General features: G+C 47.6%; 1 protein-coding gene across 1 annotated transcript in view; it reads left to right on the forward strand.

Moving 5' to 3' along the window:
- ZCCHC7 (zinc finger CCHC-type containing 7) overlaps positions 1 to 19,461 on the forward strand; it is a 115,465-nt gene that overhangs the window by 4,048 nt on the left and 91,956 nt on the right. Inside the window, exon 4 of the mRNA XM_075411691.1 lies at positions 2,362 to 3,072. Within this exon, the coding sequence (XP_075267806.1) occupies positions 2,385 to 3,072 (688 nt within the window). The 5' untranslated portion in view covers positions 2,362 to 2,384. The remainder of the gene's footprint in view (positions 1 to 2,361; positions 3,073 to 19,461) is intronic.

The following is a 19,461-nucleotide window of genomic DNA, read 5'->3' on the forward strand; positions in this document are numbered from 1 at the left end:
CTTATAGTCACCGTCTGGATAGGAGAGGTTTTGAAACAGATTCTGTAACCTCCACTTGTTGAGTTTTAGGACTGCATTTGTGGTTAGAAATCAGCTGGAGTGTATGAGGAGATAGTGGAGCTGAGCATGTGGTGGATCAGTATGGTTGAGACGGTCTTTGGATGTGATCTCAGGTAGTGATGGCTGAAGTGACTTCTTCATCTGTGTAGGTGGGACTGAGTGATGTATGCTGATCTACTGGAAGCCTAAACAGAAAAGAGTGCAGTGTATGGATTGTCAGTCAGCGTTGTATTTTCCTGCTTGCGCACTCACGTTCCATGTGATTTTGCGTTGTTTATTTTTCTAGGAAAAGTGTCTTCCTCTTTAGTTTGGCTTCTGGTATAACAGGAATACAAGTGAGGTGAACTCCATCGTGATCAGGGAAGGACTTGTGCAGGGTGTGCACAAAGAGCTGTCGTGATGAGAGCCTTTGGGTTCTTGCATAACATTGTCACACAAGTTACTTCTGTACAAAGCTCCTGAATGTAAATTTTCGTACTTGTGTATCGGTATGTGGATTTAAACAATACCACGCAACTTCCTTCCACAACTCCATCTGACAGTTATGATGTCTAAACAAGCTTATTGGCTTCCCTAGCAGTAACTAACACAGAAACAGAGATAGACTTCTCAGAGAAAACACTCCCTTTCATCTCCTCCATGCATGATGTGGTCACGTAGATGAAATAAGGTATCCTATGAACTAGGCAAAGTAACTTCAGAATGTCTCTGAATTTCCTGCCTTGCTAGGGAGTAGGTAGTGACCTCTACAGACACTCGCTGTTGGGCTGGGATCACAGGGTGGGTGAGGCTGGAAGGAACCTCTCGCAATAGTCTCCTCCAAGCCCTTTGGACACAACACAAAGCAGGATAACCTAGGGTGGGCGGTTTGCTCAGGGCCCTGCCCAGACAGGTTTTGAACATCTTCAAGGATGGAGGCACCGCAGGCTTTCTGGGACACAGAGTAAAAAAAGGGTCTTTCTTGTGTTTAAGTTGAGTGTCCTGTATTTTATTTTTTGTGTTTGTTGCCAGTCTTCATGTTGATGGACACGACTCGGAAGACCCTGGCTCTGTCTTTTTGTTTACCCCCCTGCCCCATCAGGTATTTATGTACATTGTTAAGATCGCCCTGAGCCTCCCCTTCTCGAGGATGGACAGTCCCAGTGGTCTCAGCCCGGCCTCGTATGATGGGTGCTCCCATCCCTGAATCGTTTCGGTGGCCCTTCACCGCACTCACTCTAGCATGTCCATCTTTTCCAGTACTGGAGAGCCCAGCGCTGCACACAGTGCTGCGGACGTGGTCTCGGGAGGCTGACTGGCGCAGCAGGATGCCCTCCCTCACCCTGCGGGCCATGTTCTTCAGGAGCCCGGGGTGCTTTGTGCCCCAGAAGTGTGCTGGCTTATGGTCAACTTGTCCCATCCCCAGGTCTTTTTTTGCAAATCCACTTTCCAGGCAGTGGGCCCTCAGCCTCTCTCCTTCCTTCCTCACCTCTGCTAGCCTCCATGAGGATCCTCTCTGTCGTCTTCTCCATCCCGTGGAGGCCCTTCTGAACGGCAGCGCAACCATCTGGTGCGTCAACCACTCCTCCCGATTTTGTTGCATTTTCATGGCATTGTAACTCAGTTCACAAAGTCCTGATGGGACAGCGTGACGTGCTAGTTTGTGTGAAGGCTGTAGATTTGTGTGCTACCTTTACTACCCTTTTTTCATGCTACCTTCAGACCTAAGCTTGTGCAGAGCGTCTGTGGGTGCTCGTGTATCACAGCCCCACCACTTCTCGTGGTAGGGCTAAATTCTGCAGTGCCAGTTCAGGTGACTCCGCAGCTCAGGTGTGGATAGGCTCCAGGTTACTTCTGTCACATGTTGCTGAATGTTTCTTTCCTGCTCTTTCAGGTATATGTATAAGATGTTACTTAGTGAAACAAGTTGCAAAGTACCCACAATTAACGCTAGTTGTTAGAACAATCAAAACTCAGATGGAGATACTCGCTTGGCTCCCAATCCGTGTGGATACCCAGGTTTTGAACCCAGGATGGAGAGGAGCTGTGGAAGCTAAGAGCACACTAAGTGCAACTTTCAGAAGCCAGAGTAGCTGAGGTTAAAGTAGTAAAGATTAAACCAGATGCACCCGTAAGTAGCTTTTGCTATTATGGACTTGAGCATTGATTCTTGTAGCTGTTAAGTCTGCACAGTTTTATCTTCCGTACGCAGAGCTTTATGACTAACCTCAGCAATTTCGGAAAGACCAAGGGTATCACTTGAAAGATGGTTTTGGGCGTACATTCATCACCATTCTGATAAAACCTTTTGTTTTTTTGTAGATACAGACTATTCGCTTTCCAGAATGTTTGCTGAATACGAAGACGTCGAGGATGCTGACACGTATGAAGATGAACTTTATCACGAGGAGTCGTCCAGTGAGCAGAGTGTTGATAGTGAGGTGGAATTTCATCTCTACAGCCAGATCCACTATTCCCAAAATCTTGGAGAAATCAGCGTGGTGGAAACGGATGAAGATGCCGATGTTGCAGGAGTCGCGGGTCATAGTTCAGTTCTAACTGAGCAACGTTATGAAGACAAGAAAATCACTTCACTCGTTGATTGCAGTGTTCAGCTTTCAGGTGATCCGGAGATCATTGTCTTGTCTGATACACCAGATGAAGACAGTGTTTACAAAAGCAAAGCAAAGAAGTCAACAAGCTCTTCAGCTAAAGGTAAAATACATGTCCACCCGGGGTCTTCCACGCCAAACCATGCCAAAGCTGCTGGATGTGACACCCTGTATCCTGCGGGATCAGGTGCAGACATGTCGAGGCAAAGGAAAAGCGGCAGTGGGAAGCTTAACGAGGTTAGTTCTGCTGGAGCTCGTGCTGTCCAAGACGTGTTCGTAATAGATGATAGCTCGGAGGAGGAGAGCTTCGAATCTGAAAGTGATAATGTCGAGAGCTGGATGCTTTTGGGAGCCAGTGCAGATGACAGAGATGAAGATATAATGTTGAACCTTGAAGGCTGCATAACTCCTGTCAGTGAAGGTTAGTACTGTTTTAATTGCTTGTTTATTCTTCTGTATGTGGGAGGATTTGCAACGGTACTGATGTCAAGGTTTGAAAAGAAAGATAAACAGCAAGCGAGTTGGAGTACGTAAGAATAGGTGCAAAACTATGATGAAGAAAACAGCCATTTATTTATACCATTTCAATACCATTGTTTCAGTAGTGTCGTATATGGAAAGAAGGCATTTTTGGCTGGTAGAAATTTAGAAGTAATATCAGAGTGATTCATGCTGTGAACTTTCCAACTTTCCTGTATATTTTGTATTCCTAAGAGCATATAAGATGTTGCAGGGAGTTGAGGAGAAGGGGACTGAAATAAAAAGGGAATACAACGGTTTGTTGTTGTGAACAAGGTAAGCAGAAAAAAAAACAGTTTGAGGACTAAAGACGTAAAGAAAACTGGAGATAGGAACTGCGTAACAACAAAACATTTGCTGGAGTGTGCTGCAGAGTAGGAGAGTAATCGGCACCCGCAACCCAGGGGGCTGTCATTCCTCTTCTCGCGTGATGAGATTCCTGTCCCCTGCCCGCTCTGCCTTGCCTCATTGCCCCTCGGCAGCGCAGACGCCAGGCCTTGCAAGTTTACTGTCACTTCTTGTATGGATTCTGCACTGGATAATTCAGAAAGATTCCCAACCGCTAAGACTAACATCTAACATTTTGGTATTTTGCAAAGTATTCTTCCACGTTACTGTGCAGAAAGTTAGTAAATGTGTTTAGGTATATGTTTGTAATAATCATACTGTGTAATGCATACCTTGTCACCAGCAACTAAAAACTCTCTTAGATGATCAGCCATGCTTTTTTTTTTGCCCACCGGTTTCCGAAGCACAAAGATAATTTCCAGAAACAGCGTCCCCTGCCAGTCTGAGAGGAGAGGCTGCCTCGGTGGCAAGCCTTGCCGGATCAGCTGCAGCACTGGGGACCTTCGCAACATTTTGGTTTGGATTTTTTTTTTGGTTTTTCATTTGATAAAAAAAAGTATACTGTGATTTTACTTTGTGCGCGTCTAAATGAGGCGGTTTGGTGTCCAGGGAAGTAAAATCTTCTACAGCGCTGCTCTGCAGGCTGATGCTAGTCAAGTTTTCCCTCAGCGTGGCTGAGTACACAGTGCTGCTGTTCACAGGCTGCTACGGAGCTGTTTGAGAGGGGAAAGCTGAGAAATTGTCTTTGCCTTCTTTTCTGGTAGAATACCTGTTTCTTGCCCGCAAACGTTCAGTAACGTTTTGCTGAAGGTTGTTCTTGTGTATATTTTCGCATAGCTGTCCACAGTCCGTGGCTAAACGGGCTGTAGCTTGCACTCGATCTCAGGTGGTTGGTGAAAGAGGTTGGTGAAATCTCTTGCCCAAGCCTCAGAGATTTAAGAAATGCTTTCCCTTTTCCCAGCGCAATGCCAGGCGAGTGGCAGAGCGTTCCATTGCTGTGCCAGAAGCCACATGATGTTTGGAATTTGTGTATTTTTTTTCCTCCCTATAAATCTTTTAAAAAGCAGTTTCTAAGAATTAGCTTGAAGTTTCCAAATTTCATGAATACCTTTCTTTTTGTATTTTCATATCCTGTCCTTTTCTTTGAAACTGGAGCTAGTTACCTTGTCTTTTTCTTAAATCACCCTGCCTCTTGGGGAGCAAATGTTTGGTGCTGTGTGGTGACTGCTGTAACAGCAATGCCATTTGTGCATAGCACAGTTAATACATGTTCTGGGTAGCATCTGTTTTTCTCATAACTGCTGGGCAGGCGAACGACTTGGAGTTAGGTTTCTTTTGTTTGGTTTACTCTGTATATCTCCTTGGATTTATGTAGCAAACTTGCTGATGGTAGTGCTAAAGATTACCCAGAAAAACAGCCAATAGAAAAATGTTTAAACAGTGCTTGAGACTTTAAGCATATTTCAAAATTATATACACACATTTTGGGAAAGATTCCATAATTCATTTATCAGAATGATTATGCTTACTAGGTGTAACATGAAAATGAAAATCATGTCTTCATTTTTTGTGCTTAGTGTTAACCGAGAGAGACTTTTAAAAATCAGTATGGGAGGTTAATATCAGGAGACAGTTTTGCTAACTTACGGTATGTTTTTGTAACAAATGTCGCAATGTTTCTTATGCATATGTATATTTATAGATGTTAACAATAAGAAAGCCACATTCAAAGCAGGTAATGGGAGCAGAGTTTTCCTGTGCTGTATAAACTTGTGATAGTAAAGAACTAAAATCGTTTTGTTTTATGTAGGCAATGTAAACACCTTTTGAGGTGCTCGAGTGGGAAGTCAGAGACAGTCACAGAGGAGGCTCATAAATATAACTGTTTTCCTACTCTGATTTTCACTCTCAAAGCTGCGTCAGAACCTACTCAGAGCCCCTTCTTGCGCCTTGCCTCACAGCGGTAGCGGTTTTGCCAACAGCAGCCTCGTGCCTGGCGATGTGGGACGAGCTGGGCACACGCAGCCGTTTGGGAGCAGGGGCTACCTGTACACGCACGTTTCCCTTCATTTTAGCTGCTGCCGTTCTACCTGTGTATGACTGTGCAGAAAGCCTGGCGCTTTGCACGTTTCTTGCGACTGTGAGCGAGTTAATGACGCTGCGTTTGGTCCGCGGCGTGCAGAGCAGGGCCCGTGCCCCATGCTGGACCTGACGCAGGCACGTGCCGGAGGTGCAGAGCGCGCCGCAGGGCTGGGCTCCGCTCGAACCCTGGCTCTCCCTGCTTCCCACATCCCAGCGAGTGGTGTTCAGGTAGCTCCGGCGTGCAAAAGCTTGCTTCAGCTGCTCTGTTTCTAATATGTATGGTGATGGGGTGATGGAGATGCAAAGACACAGGCTTAAAATGGACTGGTGGTGTATGTATGTGTGTATGTGATGGAAAGCCGAAACAGCGTCAAAATAGCTTTAGAGAACAGAAGCCATAAATCTTCCTAATGTAAAGTAACCATAATTTCTTTACTGAGGTTATGCAGCATTGTATCTTCAGTCTATAAAGGGTTCCTTTGCTGAAACGTAAACATAGAAATTTTAAATCCAGAGGATGTTCTAGTGAGGTGGAGGTTGGTCTCTTCTCCCAAATAATAGGCAACAGGACAAGAGGAAATGGCCTCAAGTTGCACCAGGAGAGGTATAAACTGAATATTAGGAAAAATTCCTTCACCAAAAGGGTTGTCAAGCACTGGAACAGGCTGCCCAGGGAGGTGGTGGAGTCGTCATCCCTGGGGGTGTTTAAAAGGTGTGGTGCTTAGGGATGTGATTTAGTGGTGGACTTCGCAGCGTTAGGTGAATGGTTGGATGCAATGATCTTAAGGGTCTTTTCCAGCCTGAATGATTCTATGATTCTAAGAAATGCATTTAAAAAATGTGTGTGTTGGCAAATTATCCTCTCAGTGATATTCTCTGCTAATTAATTTAAATTATTTTGAGATGTACACACTTCTGTTTTCAGGGTTTCTAAAGAACGAGATCAAGTATTTAGGTGACTACACAGTTTGTAAATTACTATCTCGGGGTTGCAGTATGAATAAGGATGGACAATGGGGTGAAGTGACTGGTGAAACCTCACCCTCTGCCTTCTCCCTGAAACTGCCTGTGACGGTGTAAACGGGATAGACCTCTCGTGACAGTGTCGTGGCGTGTCTAGCGTCCAGTTTGCTTCACATTAAAAAGGGAACTGAAATGTGAACAATCCTCTTGACTGTGAGAGTAGCTGGTTGTGTCAGTCATTTGATGAGTCTGTTTTCATGTCAGAGTCCCTGAAATAGAGGTGCTGAGGTTCCACAGGAGTCAGAAATAACTCCTCAAGGAAAGGAATTTGGCATATCTCCTTATTCTGTTAACTCCTCTACTTCTCACTTGCCTGCCCTGCTCTTGTCTAACAACCTTATTATTTTTAATACTCTTTGTAAACAAGTAACACTTTCTCGATGCCTCCAGTGCAGAGAGTCTTCTCCCCATGCAGCCTTCTAGCTTCAGTCACCACCATCTGCCGTGACAGAAAATGATGTCCCTTTGCCTTGGGAAATGAGCTCTGGTTGCTGATGGTACATCAAGATTCACCTGCACCCTTCTGTCTTCAGCTGACATCCCAGGAGTTAGGGCTGGTCTGCAGATGCTGCTGTTCAGGACACAGCTGAAAACTGTTCCTGCCTTTCTGCCTGCTTCCCAAGAGCCTGTAGATGCCTTTCACTTTTTGGTTTTGCTTGTCTAGTACCACGTTAAGCAAGAACGTGTTTGTCCCCACATTTCTGTAAAATCCAAGTTTCCATCGTGCGTCTGCTGGTTTCCCAGCAAGCACAGCTGATTGGCCACCTTCCGTTACCTGGGATGTGAAGATGGGCGCTGGCTTTCTGGTTTCACACAGAGAGTATCAGGGAGAGCACTTACCGTGTCCGTAGTGACTGTACGTGACTGTAGTGCACCAGTACAGGCTTGGGGTGGACCTGCTGGAGAGCAGCTCTGCGGAGAGGGACCTGGGTGTCCTGGTGGACGACAGGTTAACCATGAGCCAGCAGTGTGCCCTGGCTGCCAAGAAAGCCAATGGGATCCTGGGGTGCATCAAGAAGAGTGTGGCCAGCAGGTCGAGGGAGGTTCTCCTTCCCCTCTACACTGCCCTGGTGAGGCCTCATCTGGAGTACTGTGTCCAGTTATGGGCTCCCCAGTTCAAGAAAGATGAAGAGCTACTGGAGAGAGTCCAGCGGAGGGCTACGAGGATGGTGAGGGGACTGGAACATCTCCCCTATGAGGAGAGGCTGAGGGAGCTGGGCTTGTTCAGCCTGAAGAAGAGAAGGCTGCGAGGGGACCTTAGAAATGCTTACAAATATCTGCAGGGTGGGTGTCAGGAGGATGGGGCCAAGCTCTTTTCAGTGGTGCCCAGCGACAGGACAAGGGGCAATGGGCACAAACTGAAGCAGAGGAAGCTCCGTCTGAAGATGAGGAAGAACTTCTTCCCTCTGAGGGTGACGGAGCCCTGGCCCAGGCTGCCCAGGGAGGTTGTGGAGTCTCCTTCTCTGGAGATATTCCAGCCCCGCCTGGACAAGGTCCTGTGCAGCCTGCTGTAGGTGACCCTGCTTCGGCAGGGGGTTGGATTGGGTGACCCACAGAGGTCCCTTCCAACCCCTACTATTCTGTGATTCTGTGATTCTGTCCCTCCGCACGCTGTGTTTCTGTGGTGGGGCTGTGCACAGCCTGGCAGCGGAGCAGCCACTGGAACTACAGTCGGTCGGCGGCTGCGTACCGGCGTGTGTTACGTGACCCCACCTGCTCATCGTTGCGTGGCGTTTGGAAAAGTGCGCGCTGCTGCTGCTGCTTGTGACTTTGCAAAAAGGGTCCTGCCCGCTTCAAGTGGCTTTCAAAAAGTCGGTAATCCAGCAAATTGAGGTCTTTGGTATGATCTGCCCGATTTTTTAAAACAGTTAGAGTCCAGAAGAAAGTGTGCAAAGAGAATTGTTACAAACTGTACCAGGTACTAAATGCACTGAATTCATTTTTAGTGTCAGAGAGTTTCCAGGTCTTTGAAGGAAGGTTCTGCCCTCCTACACCTTTCCTCCACTTTGCAGTAAGAGTATATATGATAAGAATGTTGATCTCCTGTAGTGGAAGTCCTTCATCCATTCCTTCATTAAAAGCTTCCTTTTACCATATCTCCTCTCCCGTGTTTAGCTGGAGTCCTCATCTCTGCTTTTTTATTTCCCCTCACGGCTTTTTGAAATACAGCTTTCAGAGCTGCAACATTGATGTCCGGCCACTAAGGGGTACAAAAAACAATTCATCTTCTCCCTGTTTCATCTTTTGCCCACGCCGTACCTTCCTGGGAGACAGTGGGCTCAGGCGGTCGCACCCTGTGCTTGGCGGATTTGTGGAGCGTATGGCTGGTTTTGAACCCAAAGTTTCTGTAGAACAGCACGTGCGTAGGATGCTGGGCTCCCAGAGAGGGAATGGCTGTTTTCTCATCTATATTTTTTCTCTTTAACACAGTAGCGAGGCTTTCCAAGATGCTACTCTGGCATGAGACGCTGGCCTTGAAAGTAATGGCTGCCGGGTACCGGCCGGCCCTGGCGCGGAGCGTTCCGTTCGGATGCCCATGGTGGTCGTTGCTCCGCAAGCCTCATCAGCAGCTCTGGCCACCTCTCTGTGACATCTGCAGACGGTGACATGGCGTGCGATGGCTGCAGCGGCTCCCACGTGTGCTGCTGGGTGCGGCTGCCGCGTCCCCGGGGGTCCTTCCCCGCCGGCCCGCGGACCGGCTCGGCTTCGGTCGGGGCGCGGTGCCCGTGCAGCTGGGGCTCGCTCCAGGCCCAAGGACGACGCTGCGCTCTGGTCTGAGCGTCCTGCTCCAGGACCTGTCGGAGCCGTTCTTGGTGCAGCCTTGGCGCTGGTGGTCACCATGGGCAAACGAGGGGCAGGGGGTCGGAGCAGCACGCACAGAACTCGGCCGAGGCTTGTCGGGTCCTGCAGCGTATTTCTAAATCTGTTTACCACATGATGCTGTAGCTCTCTGAACAGACAAAGCAATTTTTGTGTTTCCTAACAGACCAGCTTCTGGAATTTGGTAAAATACGTGTGCTTTTAATCTCTTTGGAAAGTAGTTACGAAGGGAAGCCAGTGTCCAGGGAGCAAATCATTTCACTGGAGGCATGGGATTTTACATCTGCTTTTACTCTTGCTGTTCTGTAAAACTGCCCAGTACAAAACAAAATAGTGAACATAAAATGAAGTGCAAGTTAGTACTTCCAAAGCAGCTTTTTTCAGCTTCCCTTTTTGGCATCTTGTTTTCCAGGTTTAGAGGTCTTCCTATGCACTGAGTTTTATCCTTAGTCATAAAGTCTCTCATTTAGTAAAAAAAAAAAAAAACTTAATAAAAATACATCTGTAAAATGAAGAAAGGAAAAAAAAAAAAGGGATTTGAACATTTAGTGGATGAAACCATTAAAAAATACACACCTAAAAAGAAAAAAGGAATGTGAAAGCTTTTTATTTTTGCCTCTTCCCTACAAAATAATGCAGGAAGGCATTTTCTGTTCAGCAGCAGTAACTACAGCTTATGAAGTCAAAATAGAAATAGCAGTCTCTCATAAATTTAGTTTATTGTTTTATCTCTGTCAGCCATGTTCAGAAAGGAAATACCCTTTGTTAACTATCAGTGTTTTAAATTACTTCTACATCTATGACTTAATTTTTTCTGAACTCGGCGTGGTATTACAGAAACTATTCAAAAATCTGACCACATCTGTATTTTTTTTCTCTCTGTGCTGTTATTCAAATCCCTCGGTGTATTTTTAAATGGTGAAAAGGTGTAAACTTATTTCTAAAATGACAGAAAAGTACAGTAAGTTGTGCTTTTCTTCTTTAATTTACCCTTTCCCTTGACAGCTAGTTTTGGACACGAACTTTGCAAGATACGTGTCTTTGTTCTAGAGTCTTGTTATTTGTAGCACCAACTTTTTTCTACAGAAACGTCTCCAAGAAATTTTTGATTTTGTTAGGCCACAGAAAAACTATTTAAAGAAAGATACTTCCGTGTACTTTTTGGATGCCTAAGTTGTGGAAGTGCTGAATTAAATTTCAGAAAAAGTTGCTTTCAACAGTAAAAAAGATTTCTTGGTGAAAATTAGTTGAGCAATTGAAATATTATTAATACCTAATGGTATGTGCTGCTTTTTTTCAAAGCAGCAAGACTTACTAATGTGGTCGGTGTTCAAGCTTCAGTGTCAGGACCCCCGCAGCCCCCAGAAGCCGGGGTTCGCCACTCCCTTGCCCGCTGTGCGTGGCGGCTCGCGGTGCTGCTTCTCCGCTCGCCACGGCCTCGTGCGGGGCCGGGGGGCCGCCGCTTGCGGGGCTCAGCATCCTCGTCGAGCGGCGGCCTCGCCGTTGGCTTGGAAGTGGCCACACGGGGAGGAGCGGAGCACGCGGGCTGGCGACGCGCGCACGCGGCGAGGCCGCTGCTCGGGGGCGGAGGGGCTTCCAGAAGGGTGGGTGCCCGTGGTCCTCCGCCCTCCCGCCCAGGCTGTGCCCGCCACGCCGGGGCCGGCCGAGCCCTCCTGGGCGCGGGGCTGTGCGGTTCCGCCCCTCGGACGCACGGGCAGTGCCACGTCACGCCGGCTGCCTGCGAAGTCACCGGGTTCGATCTTTGCGCCTTGGTGTAGGCGTTGCCGAAGCCCTTCGTCAGCTGGCTTTCCTCAGAACTGCGTCCTGCTCAGCGCTCGGGCTTTTCCGGTCACTGAGGGGGGGGTGTTTCTTCTTGCCTGCGTTCGCTAGAGCCTTAACGCTACCTAAATGGCAGCAGGAGCGTTCTGTGCTTGAGCTACTACAGCAGAGCGCACCCCGCAGCGGTGATCAGCAGTGGGAATCCACCTGCCATTTGGAAGATACAGCACATGCATATGGATATTTTGATTACAGAAAAAAAACCTAATCTTCTTTACCGTGTAATGTGGATGCACTCAAATCTCTTGATTATTTAAGAAAAAAAATTAATGAAACTAATAAAGTTCCTTTGCAAATCTGAAGAGATCTAGACTAAGTATACCTGCAACCTGAGCAGGCCCTTTTATCTGTACAGATTTGTCTGCTATTGTGGACCTTAGCTCTAATTTAAATTTCCAGTGGCTTTGGATTGCTGACTAGGTTTTCTGCAAGAGTGCCCATGCTTACATGGTCATATATTCTGGGTGACTTTTTCACTTTTTTTTGCTCTTTTTTTTGCCATTCTGTTGATTGTTATAGGGGGAATTTTTTTCCCCAATTCTGTCATCAGTTTGATCTTTCTTCCTTGTCCCTACTTTTTTGGGTTTCTTACGGACGGGGAAAAACTCTCATATAGCGACTGCATTTTTGAACGCTGATGGGAAACTGATTTAACCCTTCTGAGGAAGTTTAAGTTTTTTAAGTAATTAAAAAATGCAATGGAGAATGTACTGAAGACAAGGGACTTGAAGGTTTAAAAAGGGAAAAAGTAAAGTTTGAGTTGGGCTACAAAGGGACGTAAATCATGCAGATATGTGTGTGGAATAAGCACAGGAAAGAAGTTTATACTGATGGATTTTAAAACAGGATAAAAGTCTACAGGAGAACTGATAGGAGGAATAAAAAGGCTTGTTGTTAATGGTTTTTTATGTACCTTCCTGTTTATAGTAGCACCTAGTGGAAGTGGTTTTGTGCTTCGAAGCCGTGGGCAAAATTGACATTCAGAGGATTGTGGAAGGATGGCATGTGCTTCATTTTGTGAGTCCTTAGGCTGTAAGTGGCACGCTTCTAGAGAAGACGGGGCCTTTTCGCTGCAGAGAACTCACTCTGATTCCTCCTGGTATGGACGAGATTCGCTGTGAAGGTCTGAACTGCGAGTGGGTTGAACTGATGCGTTGTCAGAATAGGTGTGCGTGCGGCACGTCAGATAGTCTGTAGGTTTGTTACTGAAGGGCACAGAAAACTACTGTCACAGTGACTGTTAATCTTGTATTCAGTGGCTCTTTTCTTGTTTAATCTGGAGGATTGAAGAGAAGGAAGTAGGTCCTTAGACTACTGTAATACCTGTGCATATGCAGGTATACGTACACAGGATCTATAGCACCAGCTGACGAGCCCTGGGGTGACTGTCATGGTTGCCTTTATACTCTGTGAACGTATATAAGTTGTATTTCCAGTATTCCTGCTGCAAAGCATGGTATGCCTTTTGTGATGGCGTTTCATACGCCAGCATGCGCCTCATGGTGCTCACCAGCCCTGGGCCGCTGCCCGCTGCGCTCGTGGCTGCACGCAGCCCTGTGCACGCCCGCTTCGTGAGTTGGCTGCTCCTCATCTCCACGCGCAAACCGAGGGCACTGCTCGAGCCTCCAACTCGGGGTTGGGGGGGGTTCCTGGCCAGAACCTGTCCCCTTGCCCCGCGCTTGTGGCTCTTCCAGCAAGCTCTTGGCGCTGGCGCACCGTGCGCCGTGCCGGGGCGATGCCGCGGGTGACGCCGCGGGCCGGGCAGTGGGTGGTGCGAGCAGCCCCTCGCCCGGTGCCCTGCTCAGGGTCGCTGAGTGACAGCGGCGTTGCCCTTTAACATGGCGGGATTTGCAGTTAGCTTTTAGCTTTTTTCTTTTTGCGTGAAAATTTTCAGCGCCGGGACGGTTTCCCATCTGCCAGGTTCGACCTTTACTCTCTGTGGCCGTAGTCAGTTTGCCTGCTTCTCCTCTGAGACTCTTGTGAATGTCTCTGCTTTTACATCGTATGCGGCAGCGCCAAGTATCTCGAGTATGTCTTGGGAGGTAATGACATCATCAGCAGGGAGGACAGAAGAAAATTAAAGCTCTGTCTGCTCAACTGGACTGCTTGTGGTGGATATGGCGACGCATGGCTTACGTTGCAGGGCAGTAAAGCCGTCGCCCACACACTGTGGGCAATGATACCCACAGAGCTGGCTGCCAAGATGTGTTTGGTGCTAACTCTGTGAGTTGCTTCGCTGTCTTTGTGCAGCGTCAGGTTTGATACGTGGCGACTGTTTTTGTTCCTTTTGACCACTTTTGAAGTGCTGGCGAGGGGAATATAGGAACACACGCGCAGCCCCGTGGGAGCTGCTGGATCTAGCAGATTTTGGCGACAGTCACAAAGCAGTTCTTTGCTCAAGGCAGGTTTACCTGCGTGCTGTTGCACCCTGTTGCACAGGCTGCTGTGGCGTGCTCGTCCTTGCCCCGAGTCTGCAGGGTCCCGGCCAAGCATCCTCAGCCCTTGACAAACCTTCTTCCACCAACTCCTTTAAACCCCAGCAACGGGAGAGGGGCGGGGGGGGGGGGGAGGGGGGAGGCTGCCAGATGCTTTTTTCGGTCTCTTTTTGAAACTCTCTGTGCATGGTGAACCGCCGGAGTGGTCTCTGCCCGTGTACGGCGGCGGCACGGGGTGTTTCACCGTCTCTGTGGTGACAGTAATTGCGCTAGCGTCGTGCCTCCCTCCCAGCCTAGCCCCACTGCCTGAAGGTAAGCATCGGTGACTGTCTTATGCTCGTAAAAACCTGTAGCTGCGGAGGTCTGGGGATTTCCCCCTCCCCGAAGCCATGGGGGGGCTCTGAAACGTGGCGCCCGGCTCGCCGCTGAGAGCGTCCCTACGCACACGCGCGGGCGTACGCGCACGCGTGCGCTCCCGTGTGCGTTTGCAGGCGTGCGTGGGAAGGCTCAGCTGCTCCGTTTGCGTCGTGCTCGTGCGGGATACCTGGCGCGCAGCCGCGCGGAGGAAGCTGGAGAGACTCCTCTCGTGTCGCTGAGAGGGGCGGCAGCGTTTCCAGTCCTCGCGCGTTGCTGGGACGGCTGGAGTCTGCGTGACGGGCTGCAGCGCGCGGTGCCCAACGCGAAGCCAACTGTTCCCCGCGGCTCGCTCCTCGGGACGCGCGCGGTTTCGGTGGCAGCGCACTGTGCTTCTGCCACGCCTGGCGCCGAAGCCGGGCGCGCGGGCGCTAGAGGGATTTTCTCATCGGATCTCTCACGATTATGGTTTTGTTTTGGTGTAGAATTTAAAACAGCAAAGAGGAGGATTGCCGTAGGAGCAGAGGGGCAGTTTGGCGGGCGTCTGCGGCGGGCGTGTGGTTGTTGTACGCCGGCCGGCGAGCCGTGCCGTGGCGGTGTCTGAGCGCGGGCGACGGGCAGCGTGTGGCCCACTCTGAGCCCTGTCCGAGCCGACCGCTGCTTCCGAGGCAGTCGGGGTTTAGTCTGTTTGTGCATCTTTGTCTGTCTTAATTTTCAGCGTGCCCTTTTTTAAAACATCGTTTGGAAACTCTTAGGTTCCTAGATGGAAAAAATAAGTACTTAAAATGGTCTAGTGCTGCTCTCTCTTACGAAGCCTGAGAGCCAGGCATCCGTTCCCGTGTGTTTTCTGTGTTTCGGGGTTTTTCTGAGCAGCGGCCTGGTGCAGCGGAGCGACGCGTTTCGGTGCAGTTTCTCTAGAGCCCGAGCAGTTTCATCGCGGCTCCAAGTCGCGCTTTGTCGGGCTTTGTTCCCAACCGCCGGGCCGGGGGCACCGCACGGCGGCCGCTCCCGGGCCGTGTCCGAGCCCCCGGCCTCGCCGAGGCCGGTTCCCCGCCGGCCGCAGCCCCTCCGCCCGGGGCTCTGTCCCGGCCCGTCTCCCATTTGCCCAGGCGCTGTGGGGCAGGGGGGCCATGCGGAACCCGGGTGTTGGGGTTCTCCTGAAACATCGGCTTGGGTTGAGAACGGTCGCAGGGCTGCCAGCTTCGGGAAGCACCGAAATGGCAGCCATCTCCTTCCCGCGACACCGTTTAATCTATTTCCCTGAGGCCCGGGGTGGGAGGTTCGCGCGCTGGCTGCACGTCCCAGCCTCCCTGCTCAGGGTGCAGTCTGCTTTGAAATACGCGTGACGCCTTCTGACGTGTCTCAGTGATGCAAGGTTTTAATGGCACACACGTGTGCACTCTCCAACGGACAGACGCTGAAAAATGCTTCCCCCTGTGCGGACGATACACATTTGGAAATCATTCTCCAGGTAGACTCGAATACCTCGGAAGAGCACGTGAACGTGCTCCCGGCACACGGCGAGGCGGTGGAACGCAGCTGTGTCAGAATGGCAAGAAAAGCGGCCGTAACCGCTCCCCAGCCTGCGCTGTCTCAGCGCGGAGAAGGGGACCGAGTGCCGGCTGGGAGGGCTCGCAGCTCCCTGCTGACCGCCCAGCGCTTCGCGGCAGCGTGGAGAGCAGTCAGCGTCCAGCCACAGTCGCTTGGACCCAAGGCTGCGTCCCTGCGGAGACAAGGATGGGACCGCTTTCGAGTTAGAGTGACTTCCCTTGTTACTGGGGTGGTGGCACCTACACTGGTGACTTTTCAAGCCTGCAAGTTACTTATATCTAATGCATTTAGTTAATTTAAAGCCTAATCGGTTCGTTTGTTTGGTATCCCACATTCATCGTCACAGAGAATGCCCCTTCAAAATCATCCTCCTCCCTCTTTTTTTTTTTTTTTTTTTTTTTATTTAAAGCTTGACTAATCTTGAGTTGCTTTGTGAAGCTAAAAATCTGTAGGACTCTGAAGGAGCAAGCAGGCTCTTTGGGAACTGAATTCTTCCCAAGAGAAATTTTTTGTGGGCTTACTTTGTGGTGGTGTAAAAGAAGCTGAGAATTTATTGTTATTTAGGATGACTTCATTGAACCTTTTCTTTCATTTTTATTTGGCAAACACGTGATTTTTTTCTTCGGTAAAACTGAGACAGTTTCTCAGTCACTGTTCATCTCTCTCCATCCCAGTTTGCATCTTACAGAGAGGACTTCTGCTGATAAAATAGATTAAATGAAAAATAGGTCAAAAAATCCCTGTCCATAGTTCAGAAATGGTACAGCTGCAAGAACAACTTTTAATTCTGACGTAGGTTTCTTCCGTAGTTTCTCTGAGAACATAAATACGCGAAGGAAACGCGACAGCTTTGCATTGTGGGTGGATTGTAATGTCAGCAGTACTCTTGCCAGGCAGCACAGCCGCTCAGATGCCCTGCAGTCGCCCAGCAAACACCTGCGTGTCCCTGCGGCGGGAGCTGTAGGTGTTCCCAAGCAGAACTTCGCCGCACACAGCAGTGCGAACGCAGTGCAGGTATCCAAAACGCTCTGCTTTCCCACTGCCAGCAGTGGAGTTGCAGGGGCTGGCGTTTTTAGGGCTAGCCAACGTGAGTAAAAGCCACTGGTTGTAATTCGTCTGCTCTGAGGCAACGGTGTCGGTTTTAACTTTGGGTGTGCCACTTAAAAGGAAAAGCGGTAAAGGATCGCTGACTTCAGGCATTAGCTGAGGTAGCACGAAGTGTTACGATCACCCCAATTCTCATCAGTGTTCTGCCATCTCCTCCTGATGGGACTGACCACGGCGGGCTCATGGGGAGTTTCCAGGGTAAATCAGACTGGAAAATAACTGAGATCTAAGTGGCTGTCCTGTGTTGGAGGAAATGAACAGCTGTTTTCCTGTGTCTAGTTAGTTCTTTTGTTTCTAAATGGTGTGCTGACCATCAATGAGGAAAACACGAAAATTAATGCCAACTAATTCAGGGATGAACAGAGGAGTAAAAAATACTCTTCCAGTCTGAGAGGGAAATTTAGACAGCCAAGTTCTTTTCAGTTTGTTTTCCAAAAATTAACTTTATTATTGTAATTTTGAAGTGTATTAATAGGATGAAATGCCATATAGGGCACAATTCTGTATGCAGTGAATGAAAGATCAGAGTCTGCTCAAACATTTCTCATCGAGGAAAAGAAAAAATGACAGTAGGAGAAAGGAAGAAAAATCACATCAAGGAATTGGTATCAGACTGTCTTCACCTGCCCCCGCACTTAAAATTCTAAGTTTAAATTATTGACCAACGTCAGTGTGGTTCAGTGAGCAAAAATTAGGACAAGTGATGTCAGCATAAATATTACCATCACTTAGGGCTGAGAACAGTTGACTAACAACTTGGTTAATCAAATTAGTATCCAGGTGACAATGCTGAACCTCCATGTTCAGCTGCGTGGCACAAGCATCCTAACTCCTCATATGCTTCTCAATTAAAAAAAAAAAATTTTTCAGCTTTTTGTTCTAAGCAGTAAAATACAGATTTTTGTGATAAAAATACAGTTGGCCCTCTATTTTCTACTAAAATTTATAAGTAGTGGAACAAGTATCACTGTTTTCAGTGGTGTTTTATGTGTTACTACAGTAATTAAAATCACTAATATTGCTGTTCTGTCAGTGATTCATGCGGAATGCGTTGCGTCCTAGGCACCGTGCATCACAGAGGGGAGAAAAATGGTGCAAGGTAGTCTGGAGGCAGTAAGTATGAAACCATCAGTGATTTAAGAATATATTTTTAGTTCAGAAGTTACGGGTGTTTTCCCCTTGTAAAACTGAGAGGGGAGTGGTCAGAGAGAGACACCAGGAAAAAGGGGGGACTGGCTCATCTTACAGCCCACTAGAAAGACACAGGACTTGCTCATTTACATTTTAGCACTAAGTTTTCTGAAGACCTTTTCTTTTTGCCCTGAACGCATAGTTAATAGAGCAATTTCTGTAGTATTTATACAAAATATGGTACAAACATAAAGCTTCAAAACAAACTTTCGTCGTATCTTTCCAGAAACAGTTGTGCTGCCTGCTTGTTTATCAGCCGTGTACACGCAAATTTTATTTAACAAAACTCATGCCTGTATTTTTATTTACAGCAAGATCCTTACATTTGTGCATATATAGTATCTCTAATTACACAAACGTTAAACAAAACATTTTGGAGAGAGTATCTGTGAAGAAATACATATTAGTTATTTCTGAAATTTAAATGTACAGTAGCTTATAACAATTTAAAAAACTGCAAAAAACAGAGCTGGGCTAAGTTGTGAGTGCCTGAGACTGCCAATAAAGTACCAGCACTAGTAAGTTCAGCTGCGTTCTGTCCTGGACCCAAATATCAATTGTTGAAATGCACCAGAGAACCAGATGGAATGAACTTGAAAAATAATAAGCTGCTTGCATTTAAATAATCTTCTTAAACCAGCAAAAATGGAGAAACATGATTTGTGTTTTTATTTTATTCCCATTTTCTGAGGCAGAAAGATGAGATGAGTTTACGTAGGAAATGTTGTTGCGGGCTGTGTATGGGAATACAGCTACGGTTAGGGGGAGATTCGCAGCTGGAATAGCCGTGTTCGGGATGATGCTCACCTTCAACACTTGTCCATCGAAAGCTTCTTCTTCAGAGCTAGTTTGGGCACTGTACGAGAGAGTTATCTTGTGAGAGGTTTACAGAAATCACAGTGTGACTGCATGGCAGCTGCTAAAGCATAACTTTTAAAATAACATTTGATATTTCTTCTGCAGTTTAGCCCTTTTTTTTTTTTTTTCCAGAGGGAGAGACAGATATTCCTTAAAATATACGATGAGCTTTTAAAAACTGTAAGTTGGAAGGAAACAGAAAAAATCCTTGTTTGACTGCAAGTTGTAAAATGCACAACCATGATGGCTTCTGTCTTTAACAGAAGACTCTCCTATTTTTTTTTCTTTTTTGTAAAAAGTAATAAATTAATGAATAATTCACATAGATTTTGGCACAAGTTATTTCAGAAGCTGCAAAATGGCTGAATTTCTAATATATCTACTCTGTATTGGAGAAATTTCATCTTTCAGTCTTTCTGGTGCAGTAACAGGATTTACCTTTGGAAAGATATTTCAGTGTTAACGTGTGGTAGGAGGATAATGGTTTTCTTCATTCTGATACTGCAGCGCTTTATCTTTCTGTTTGAAGATAAATCAACAATCCGAGGGAGGGAGAGAATAATAAAAGTTGTTGTTGGGCTGTCTAAGTGCCTGAATTTTTCTTCAAGGTTTCTGTGCCTTGCATTTAACAGTAGCGGGATGTACCGAATCCGAATGTTTAAAGCCCAGTGTCACTGCCAGAC

This window comes from Opisthocomus hoazin, chromosome Z (genome assembly GCF_030867145.1).
Source record: "Opisthocomus hoazin isolate bOpiHoa1 chromosome Z, bOpiHoa1.hap1, whole genome shotgun sequence".
In the NCBI taxonomy this organism is placed as follows: domain Eukaryota; kingdom Metazoa; phylum Chordata; class Aves; order Opisthocomiformes; family Opisthocomidae; genus Opisthocomus; species Opisthocomus hoazin.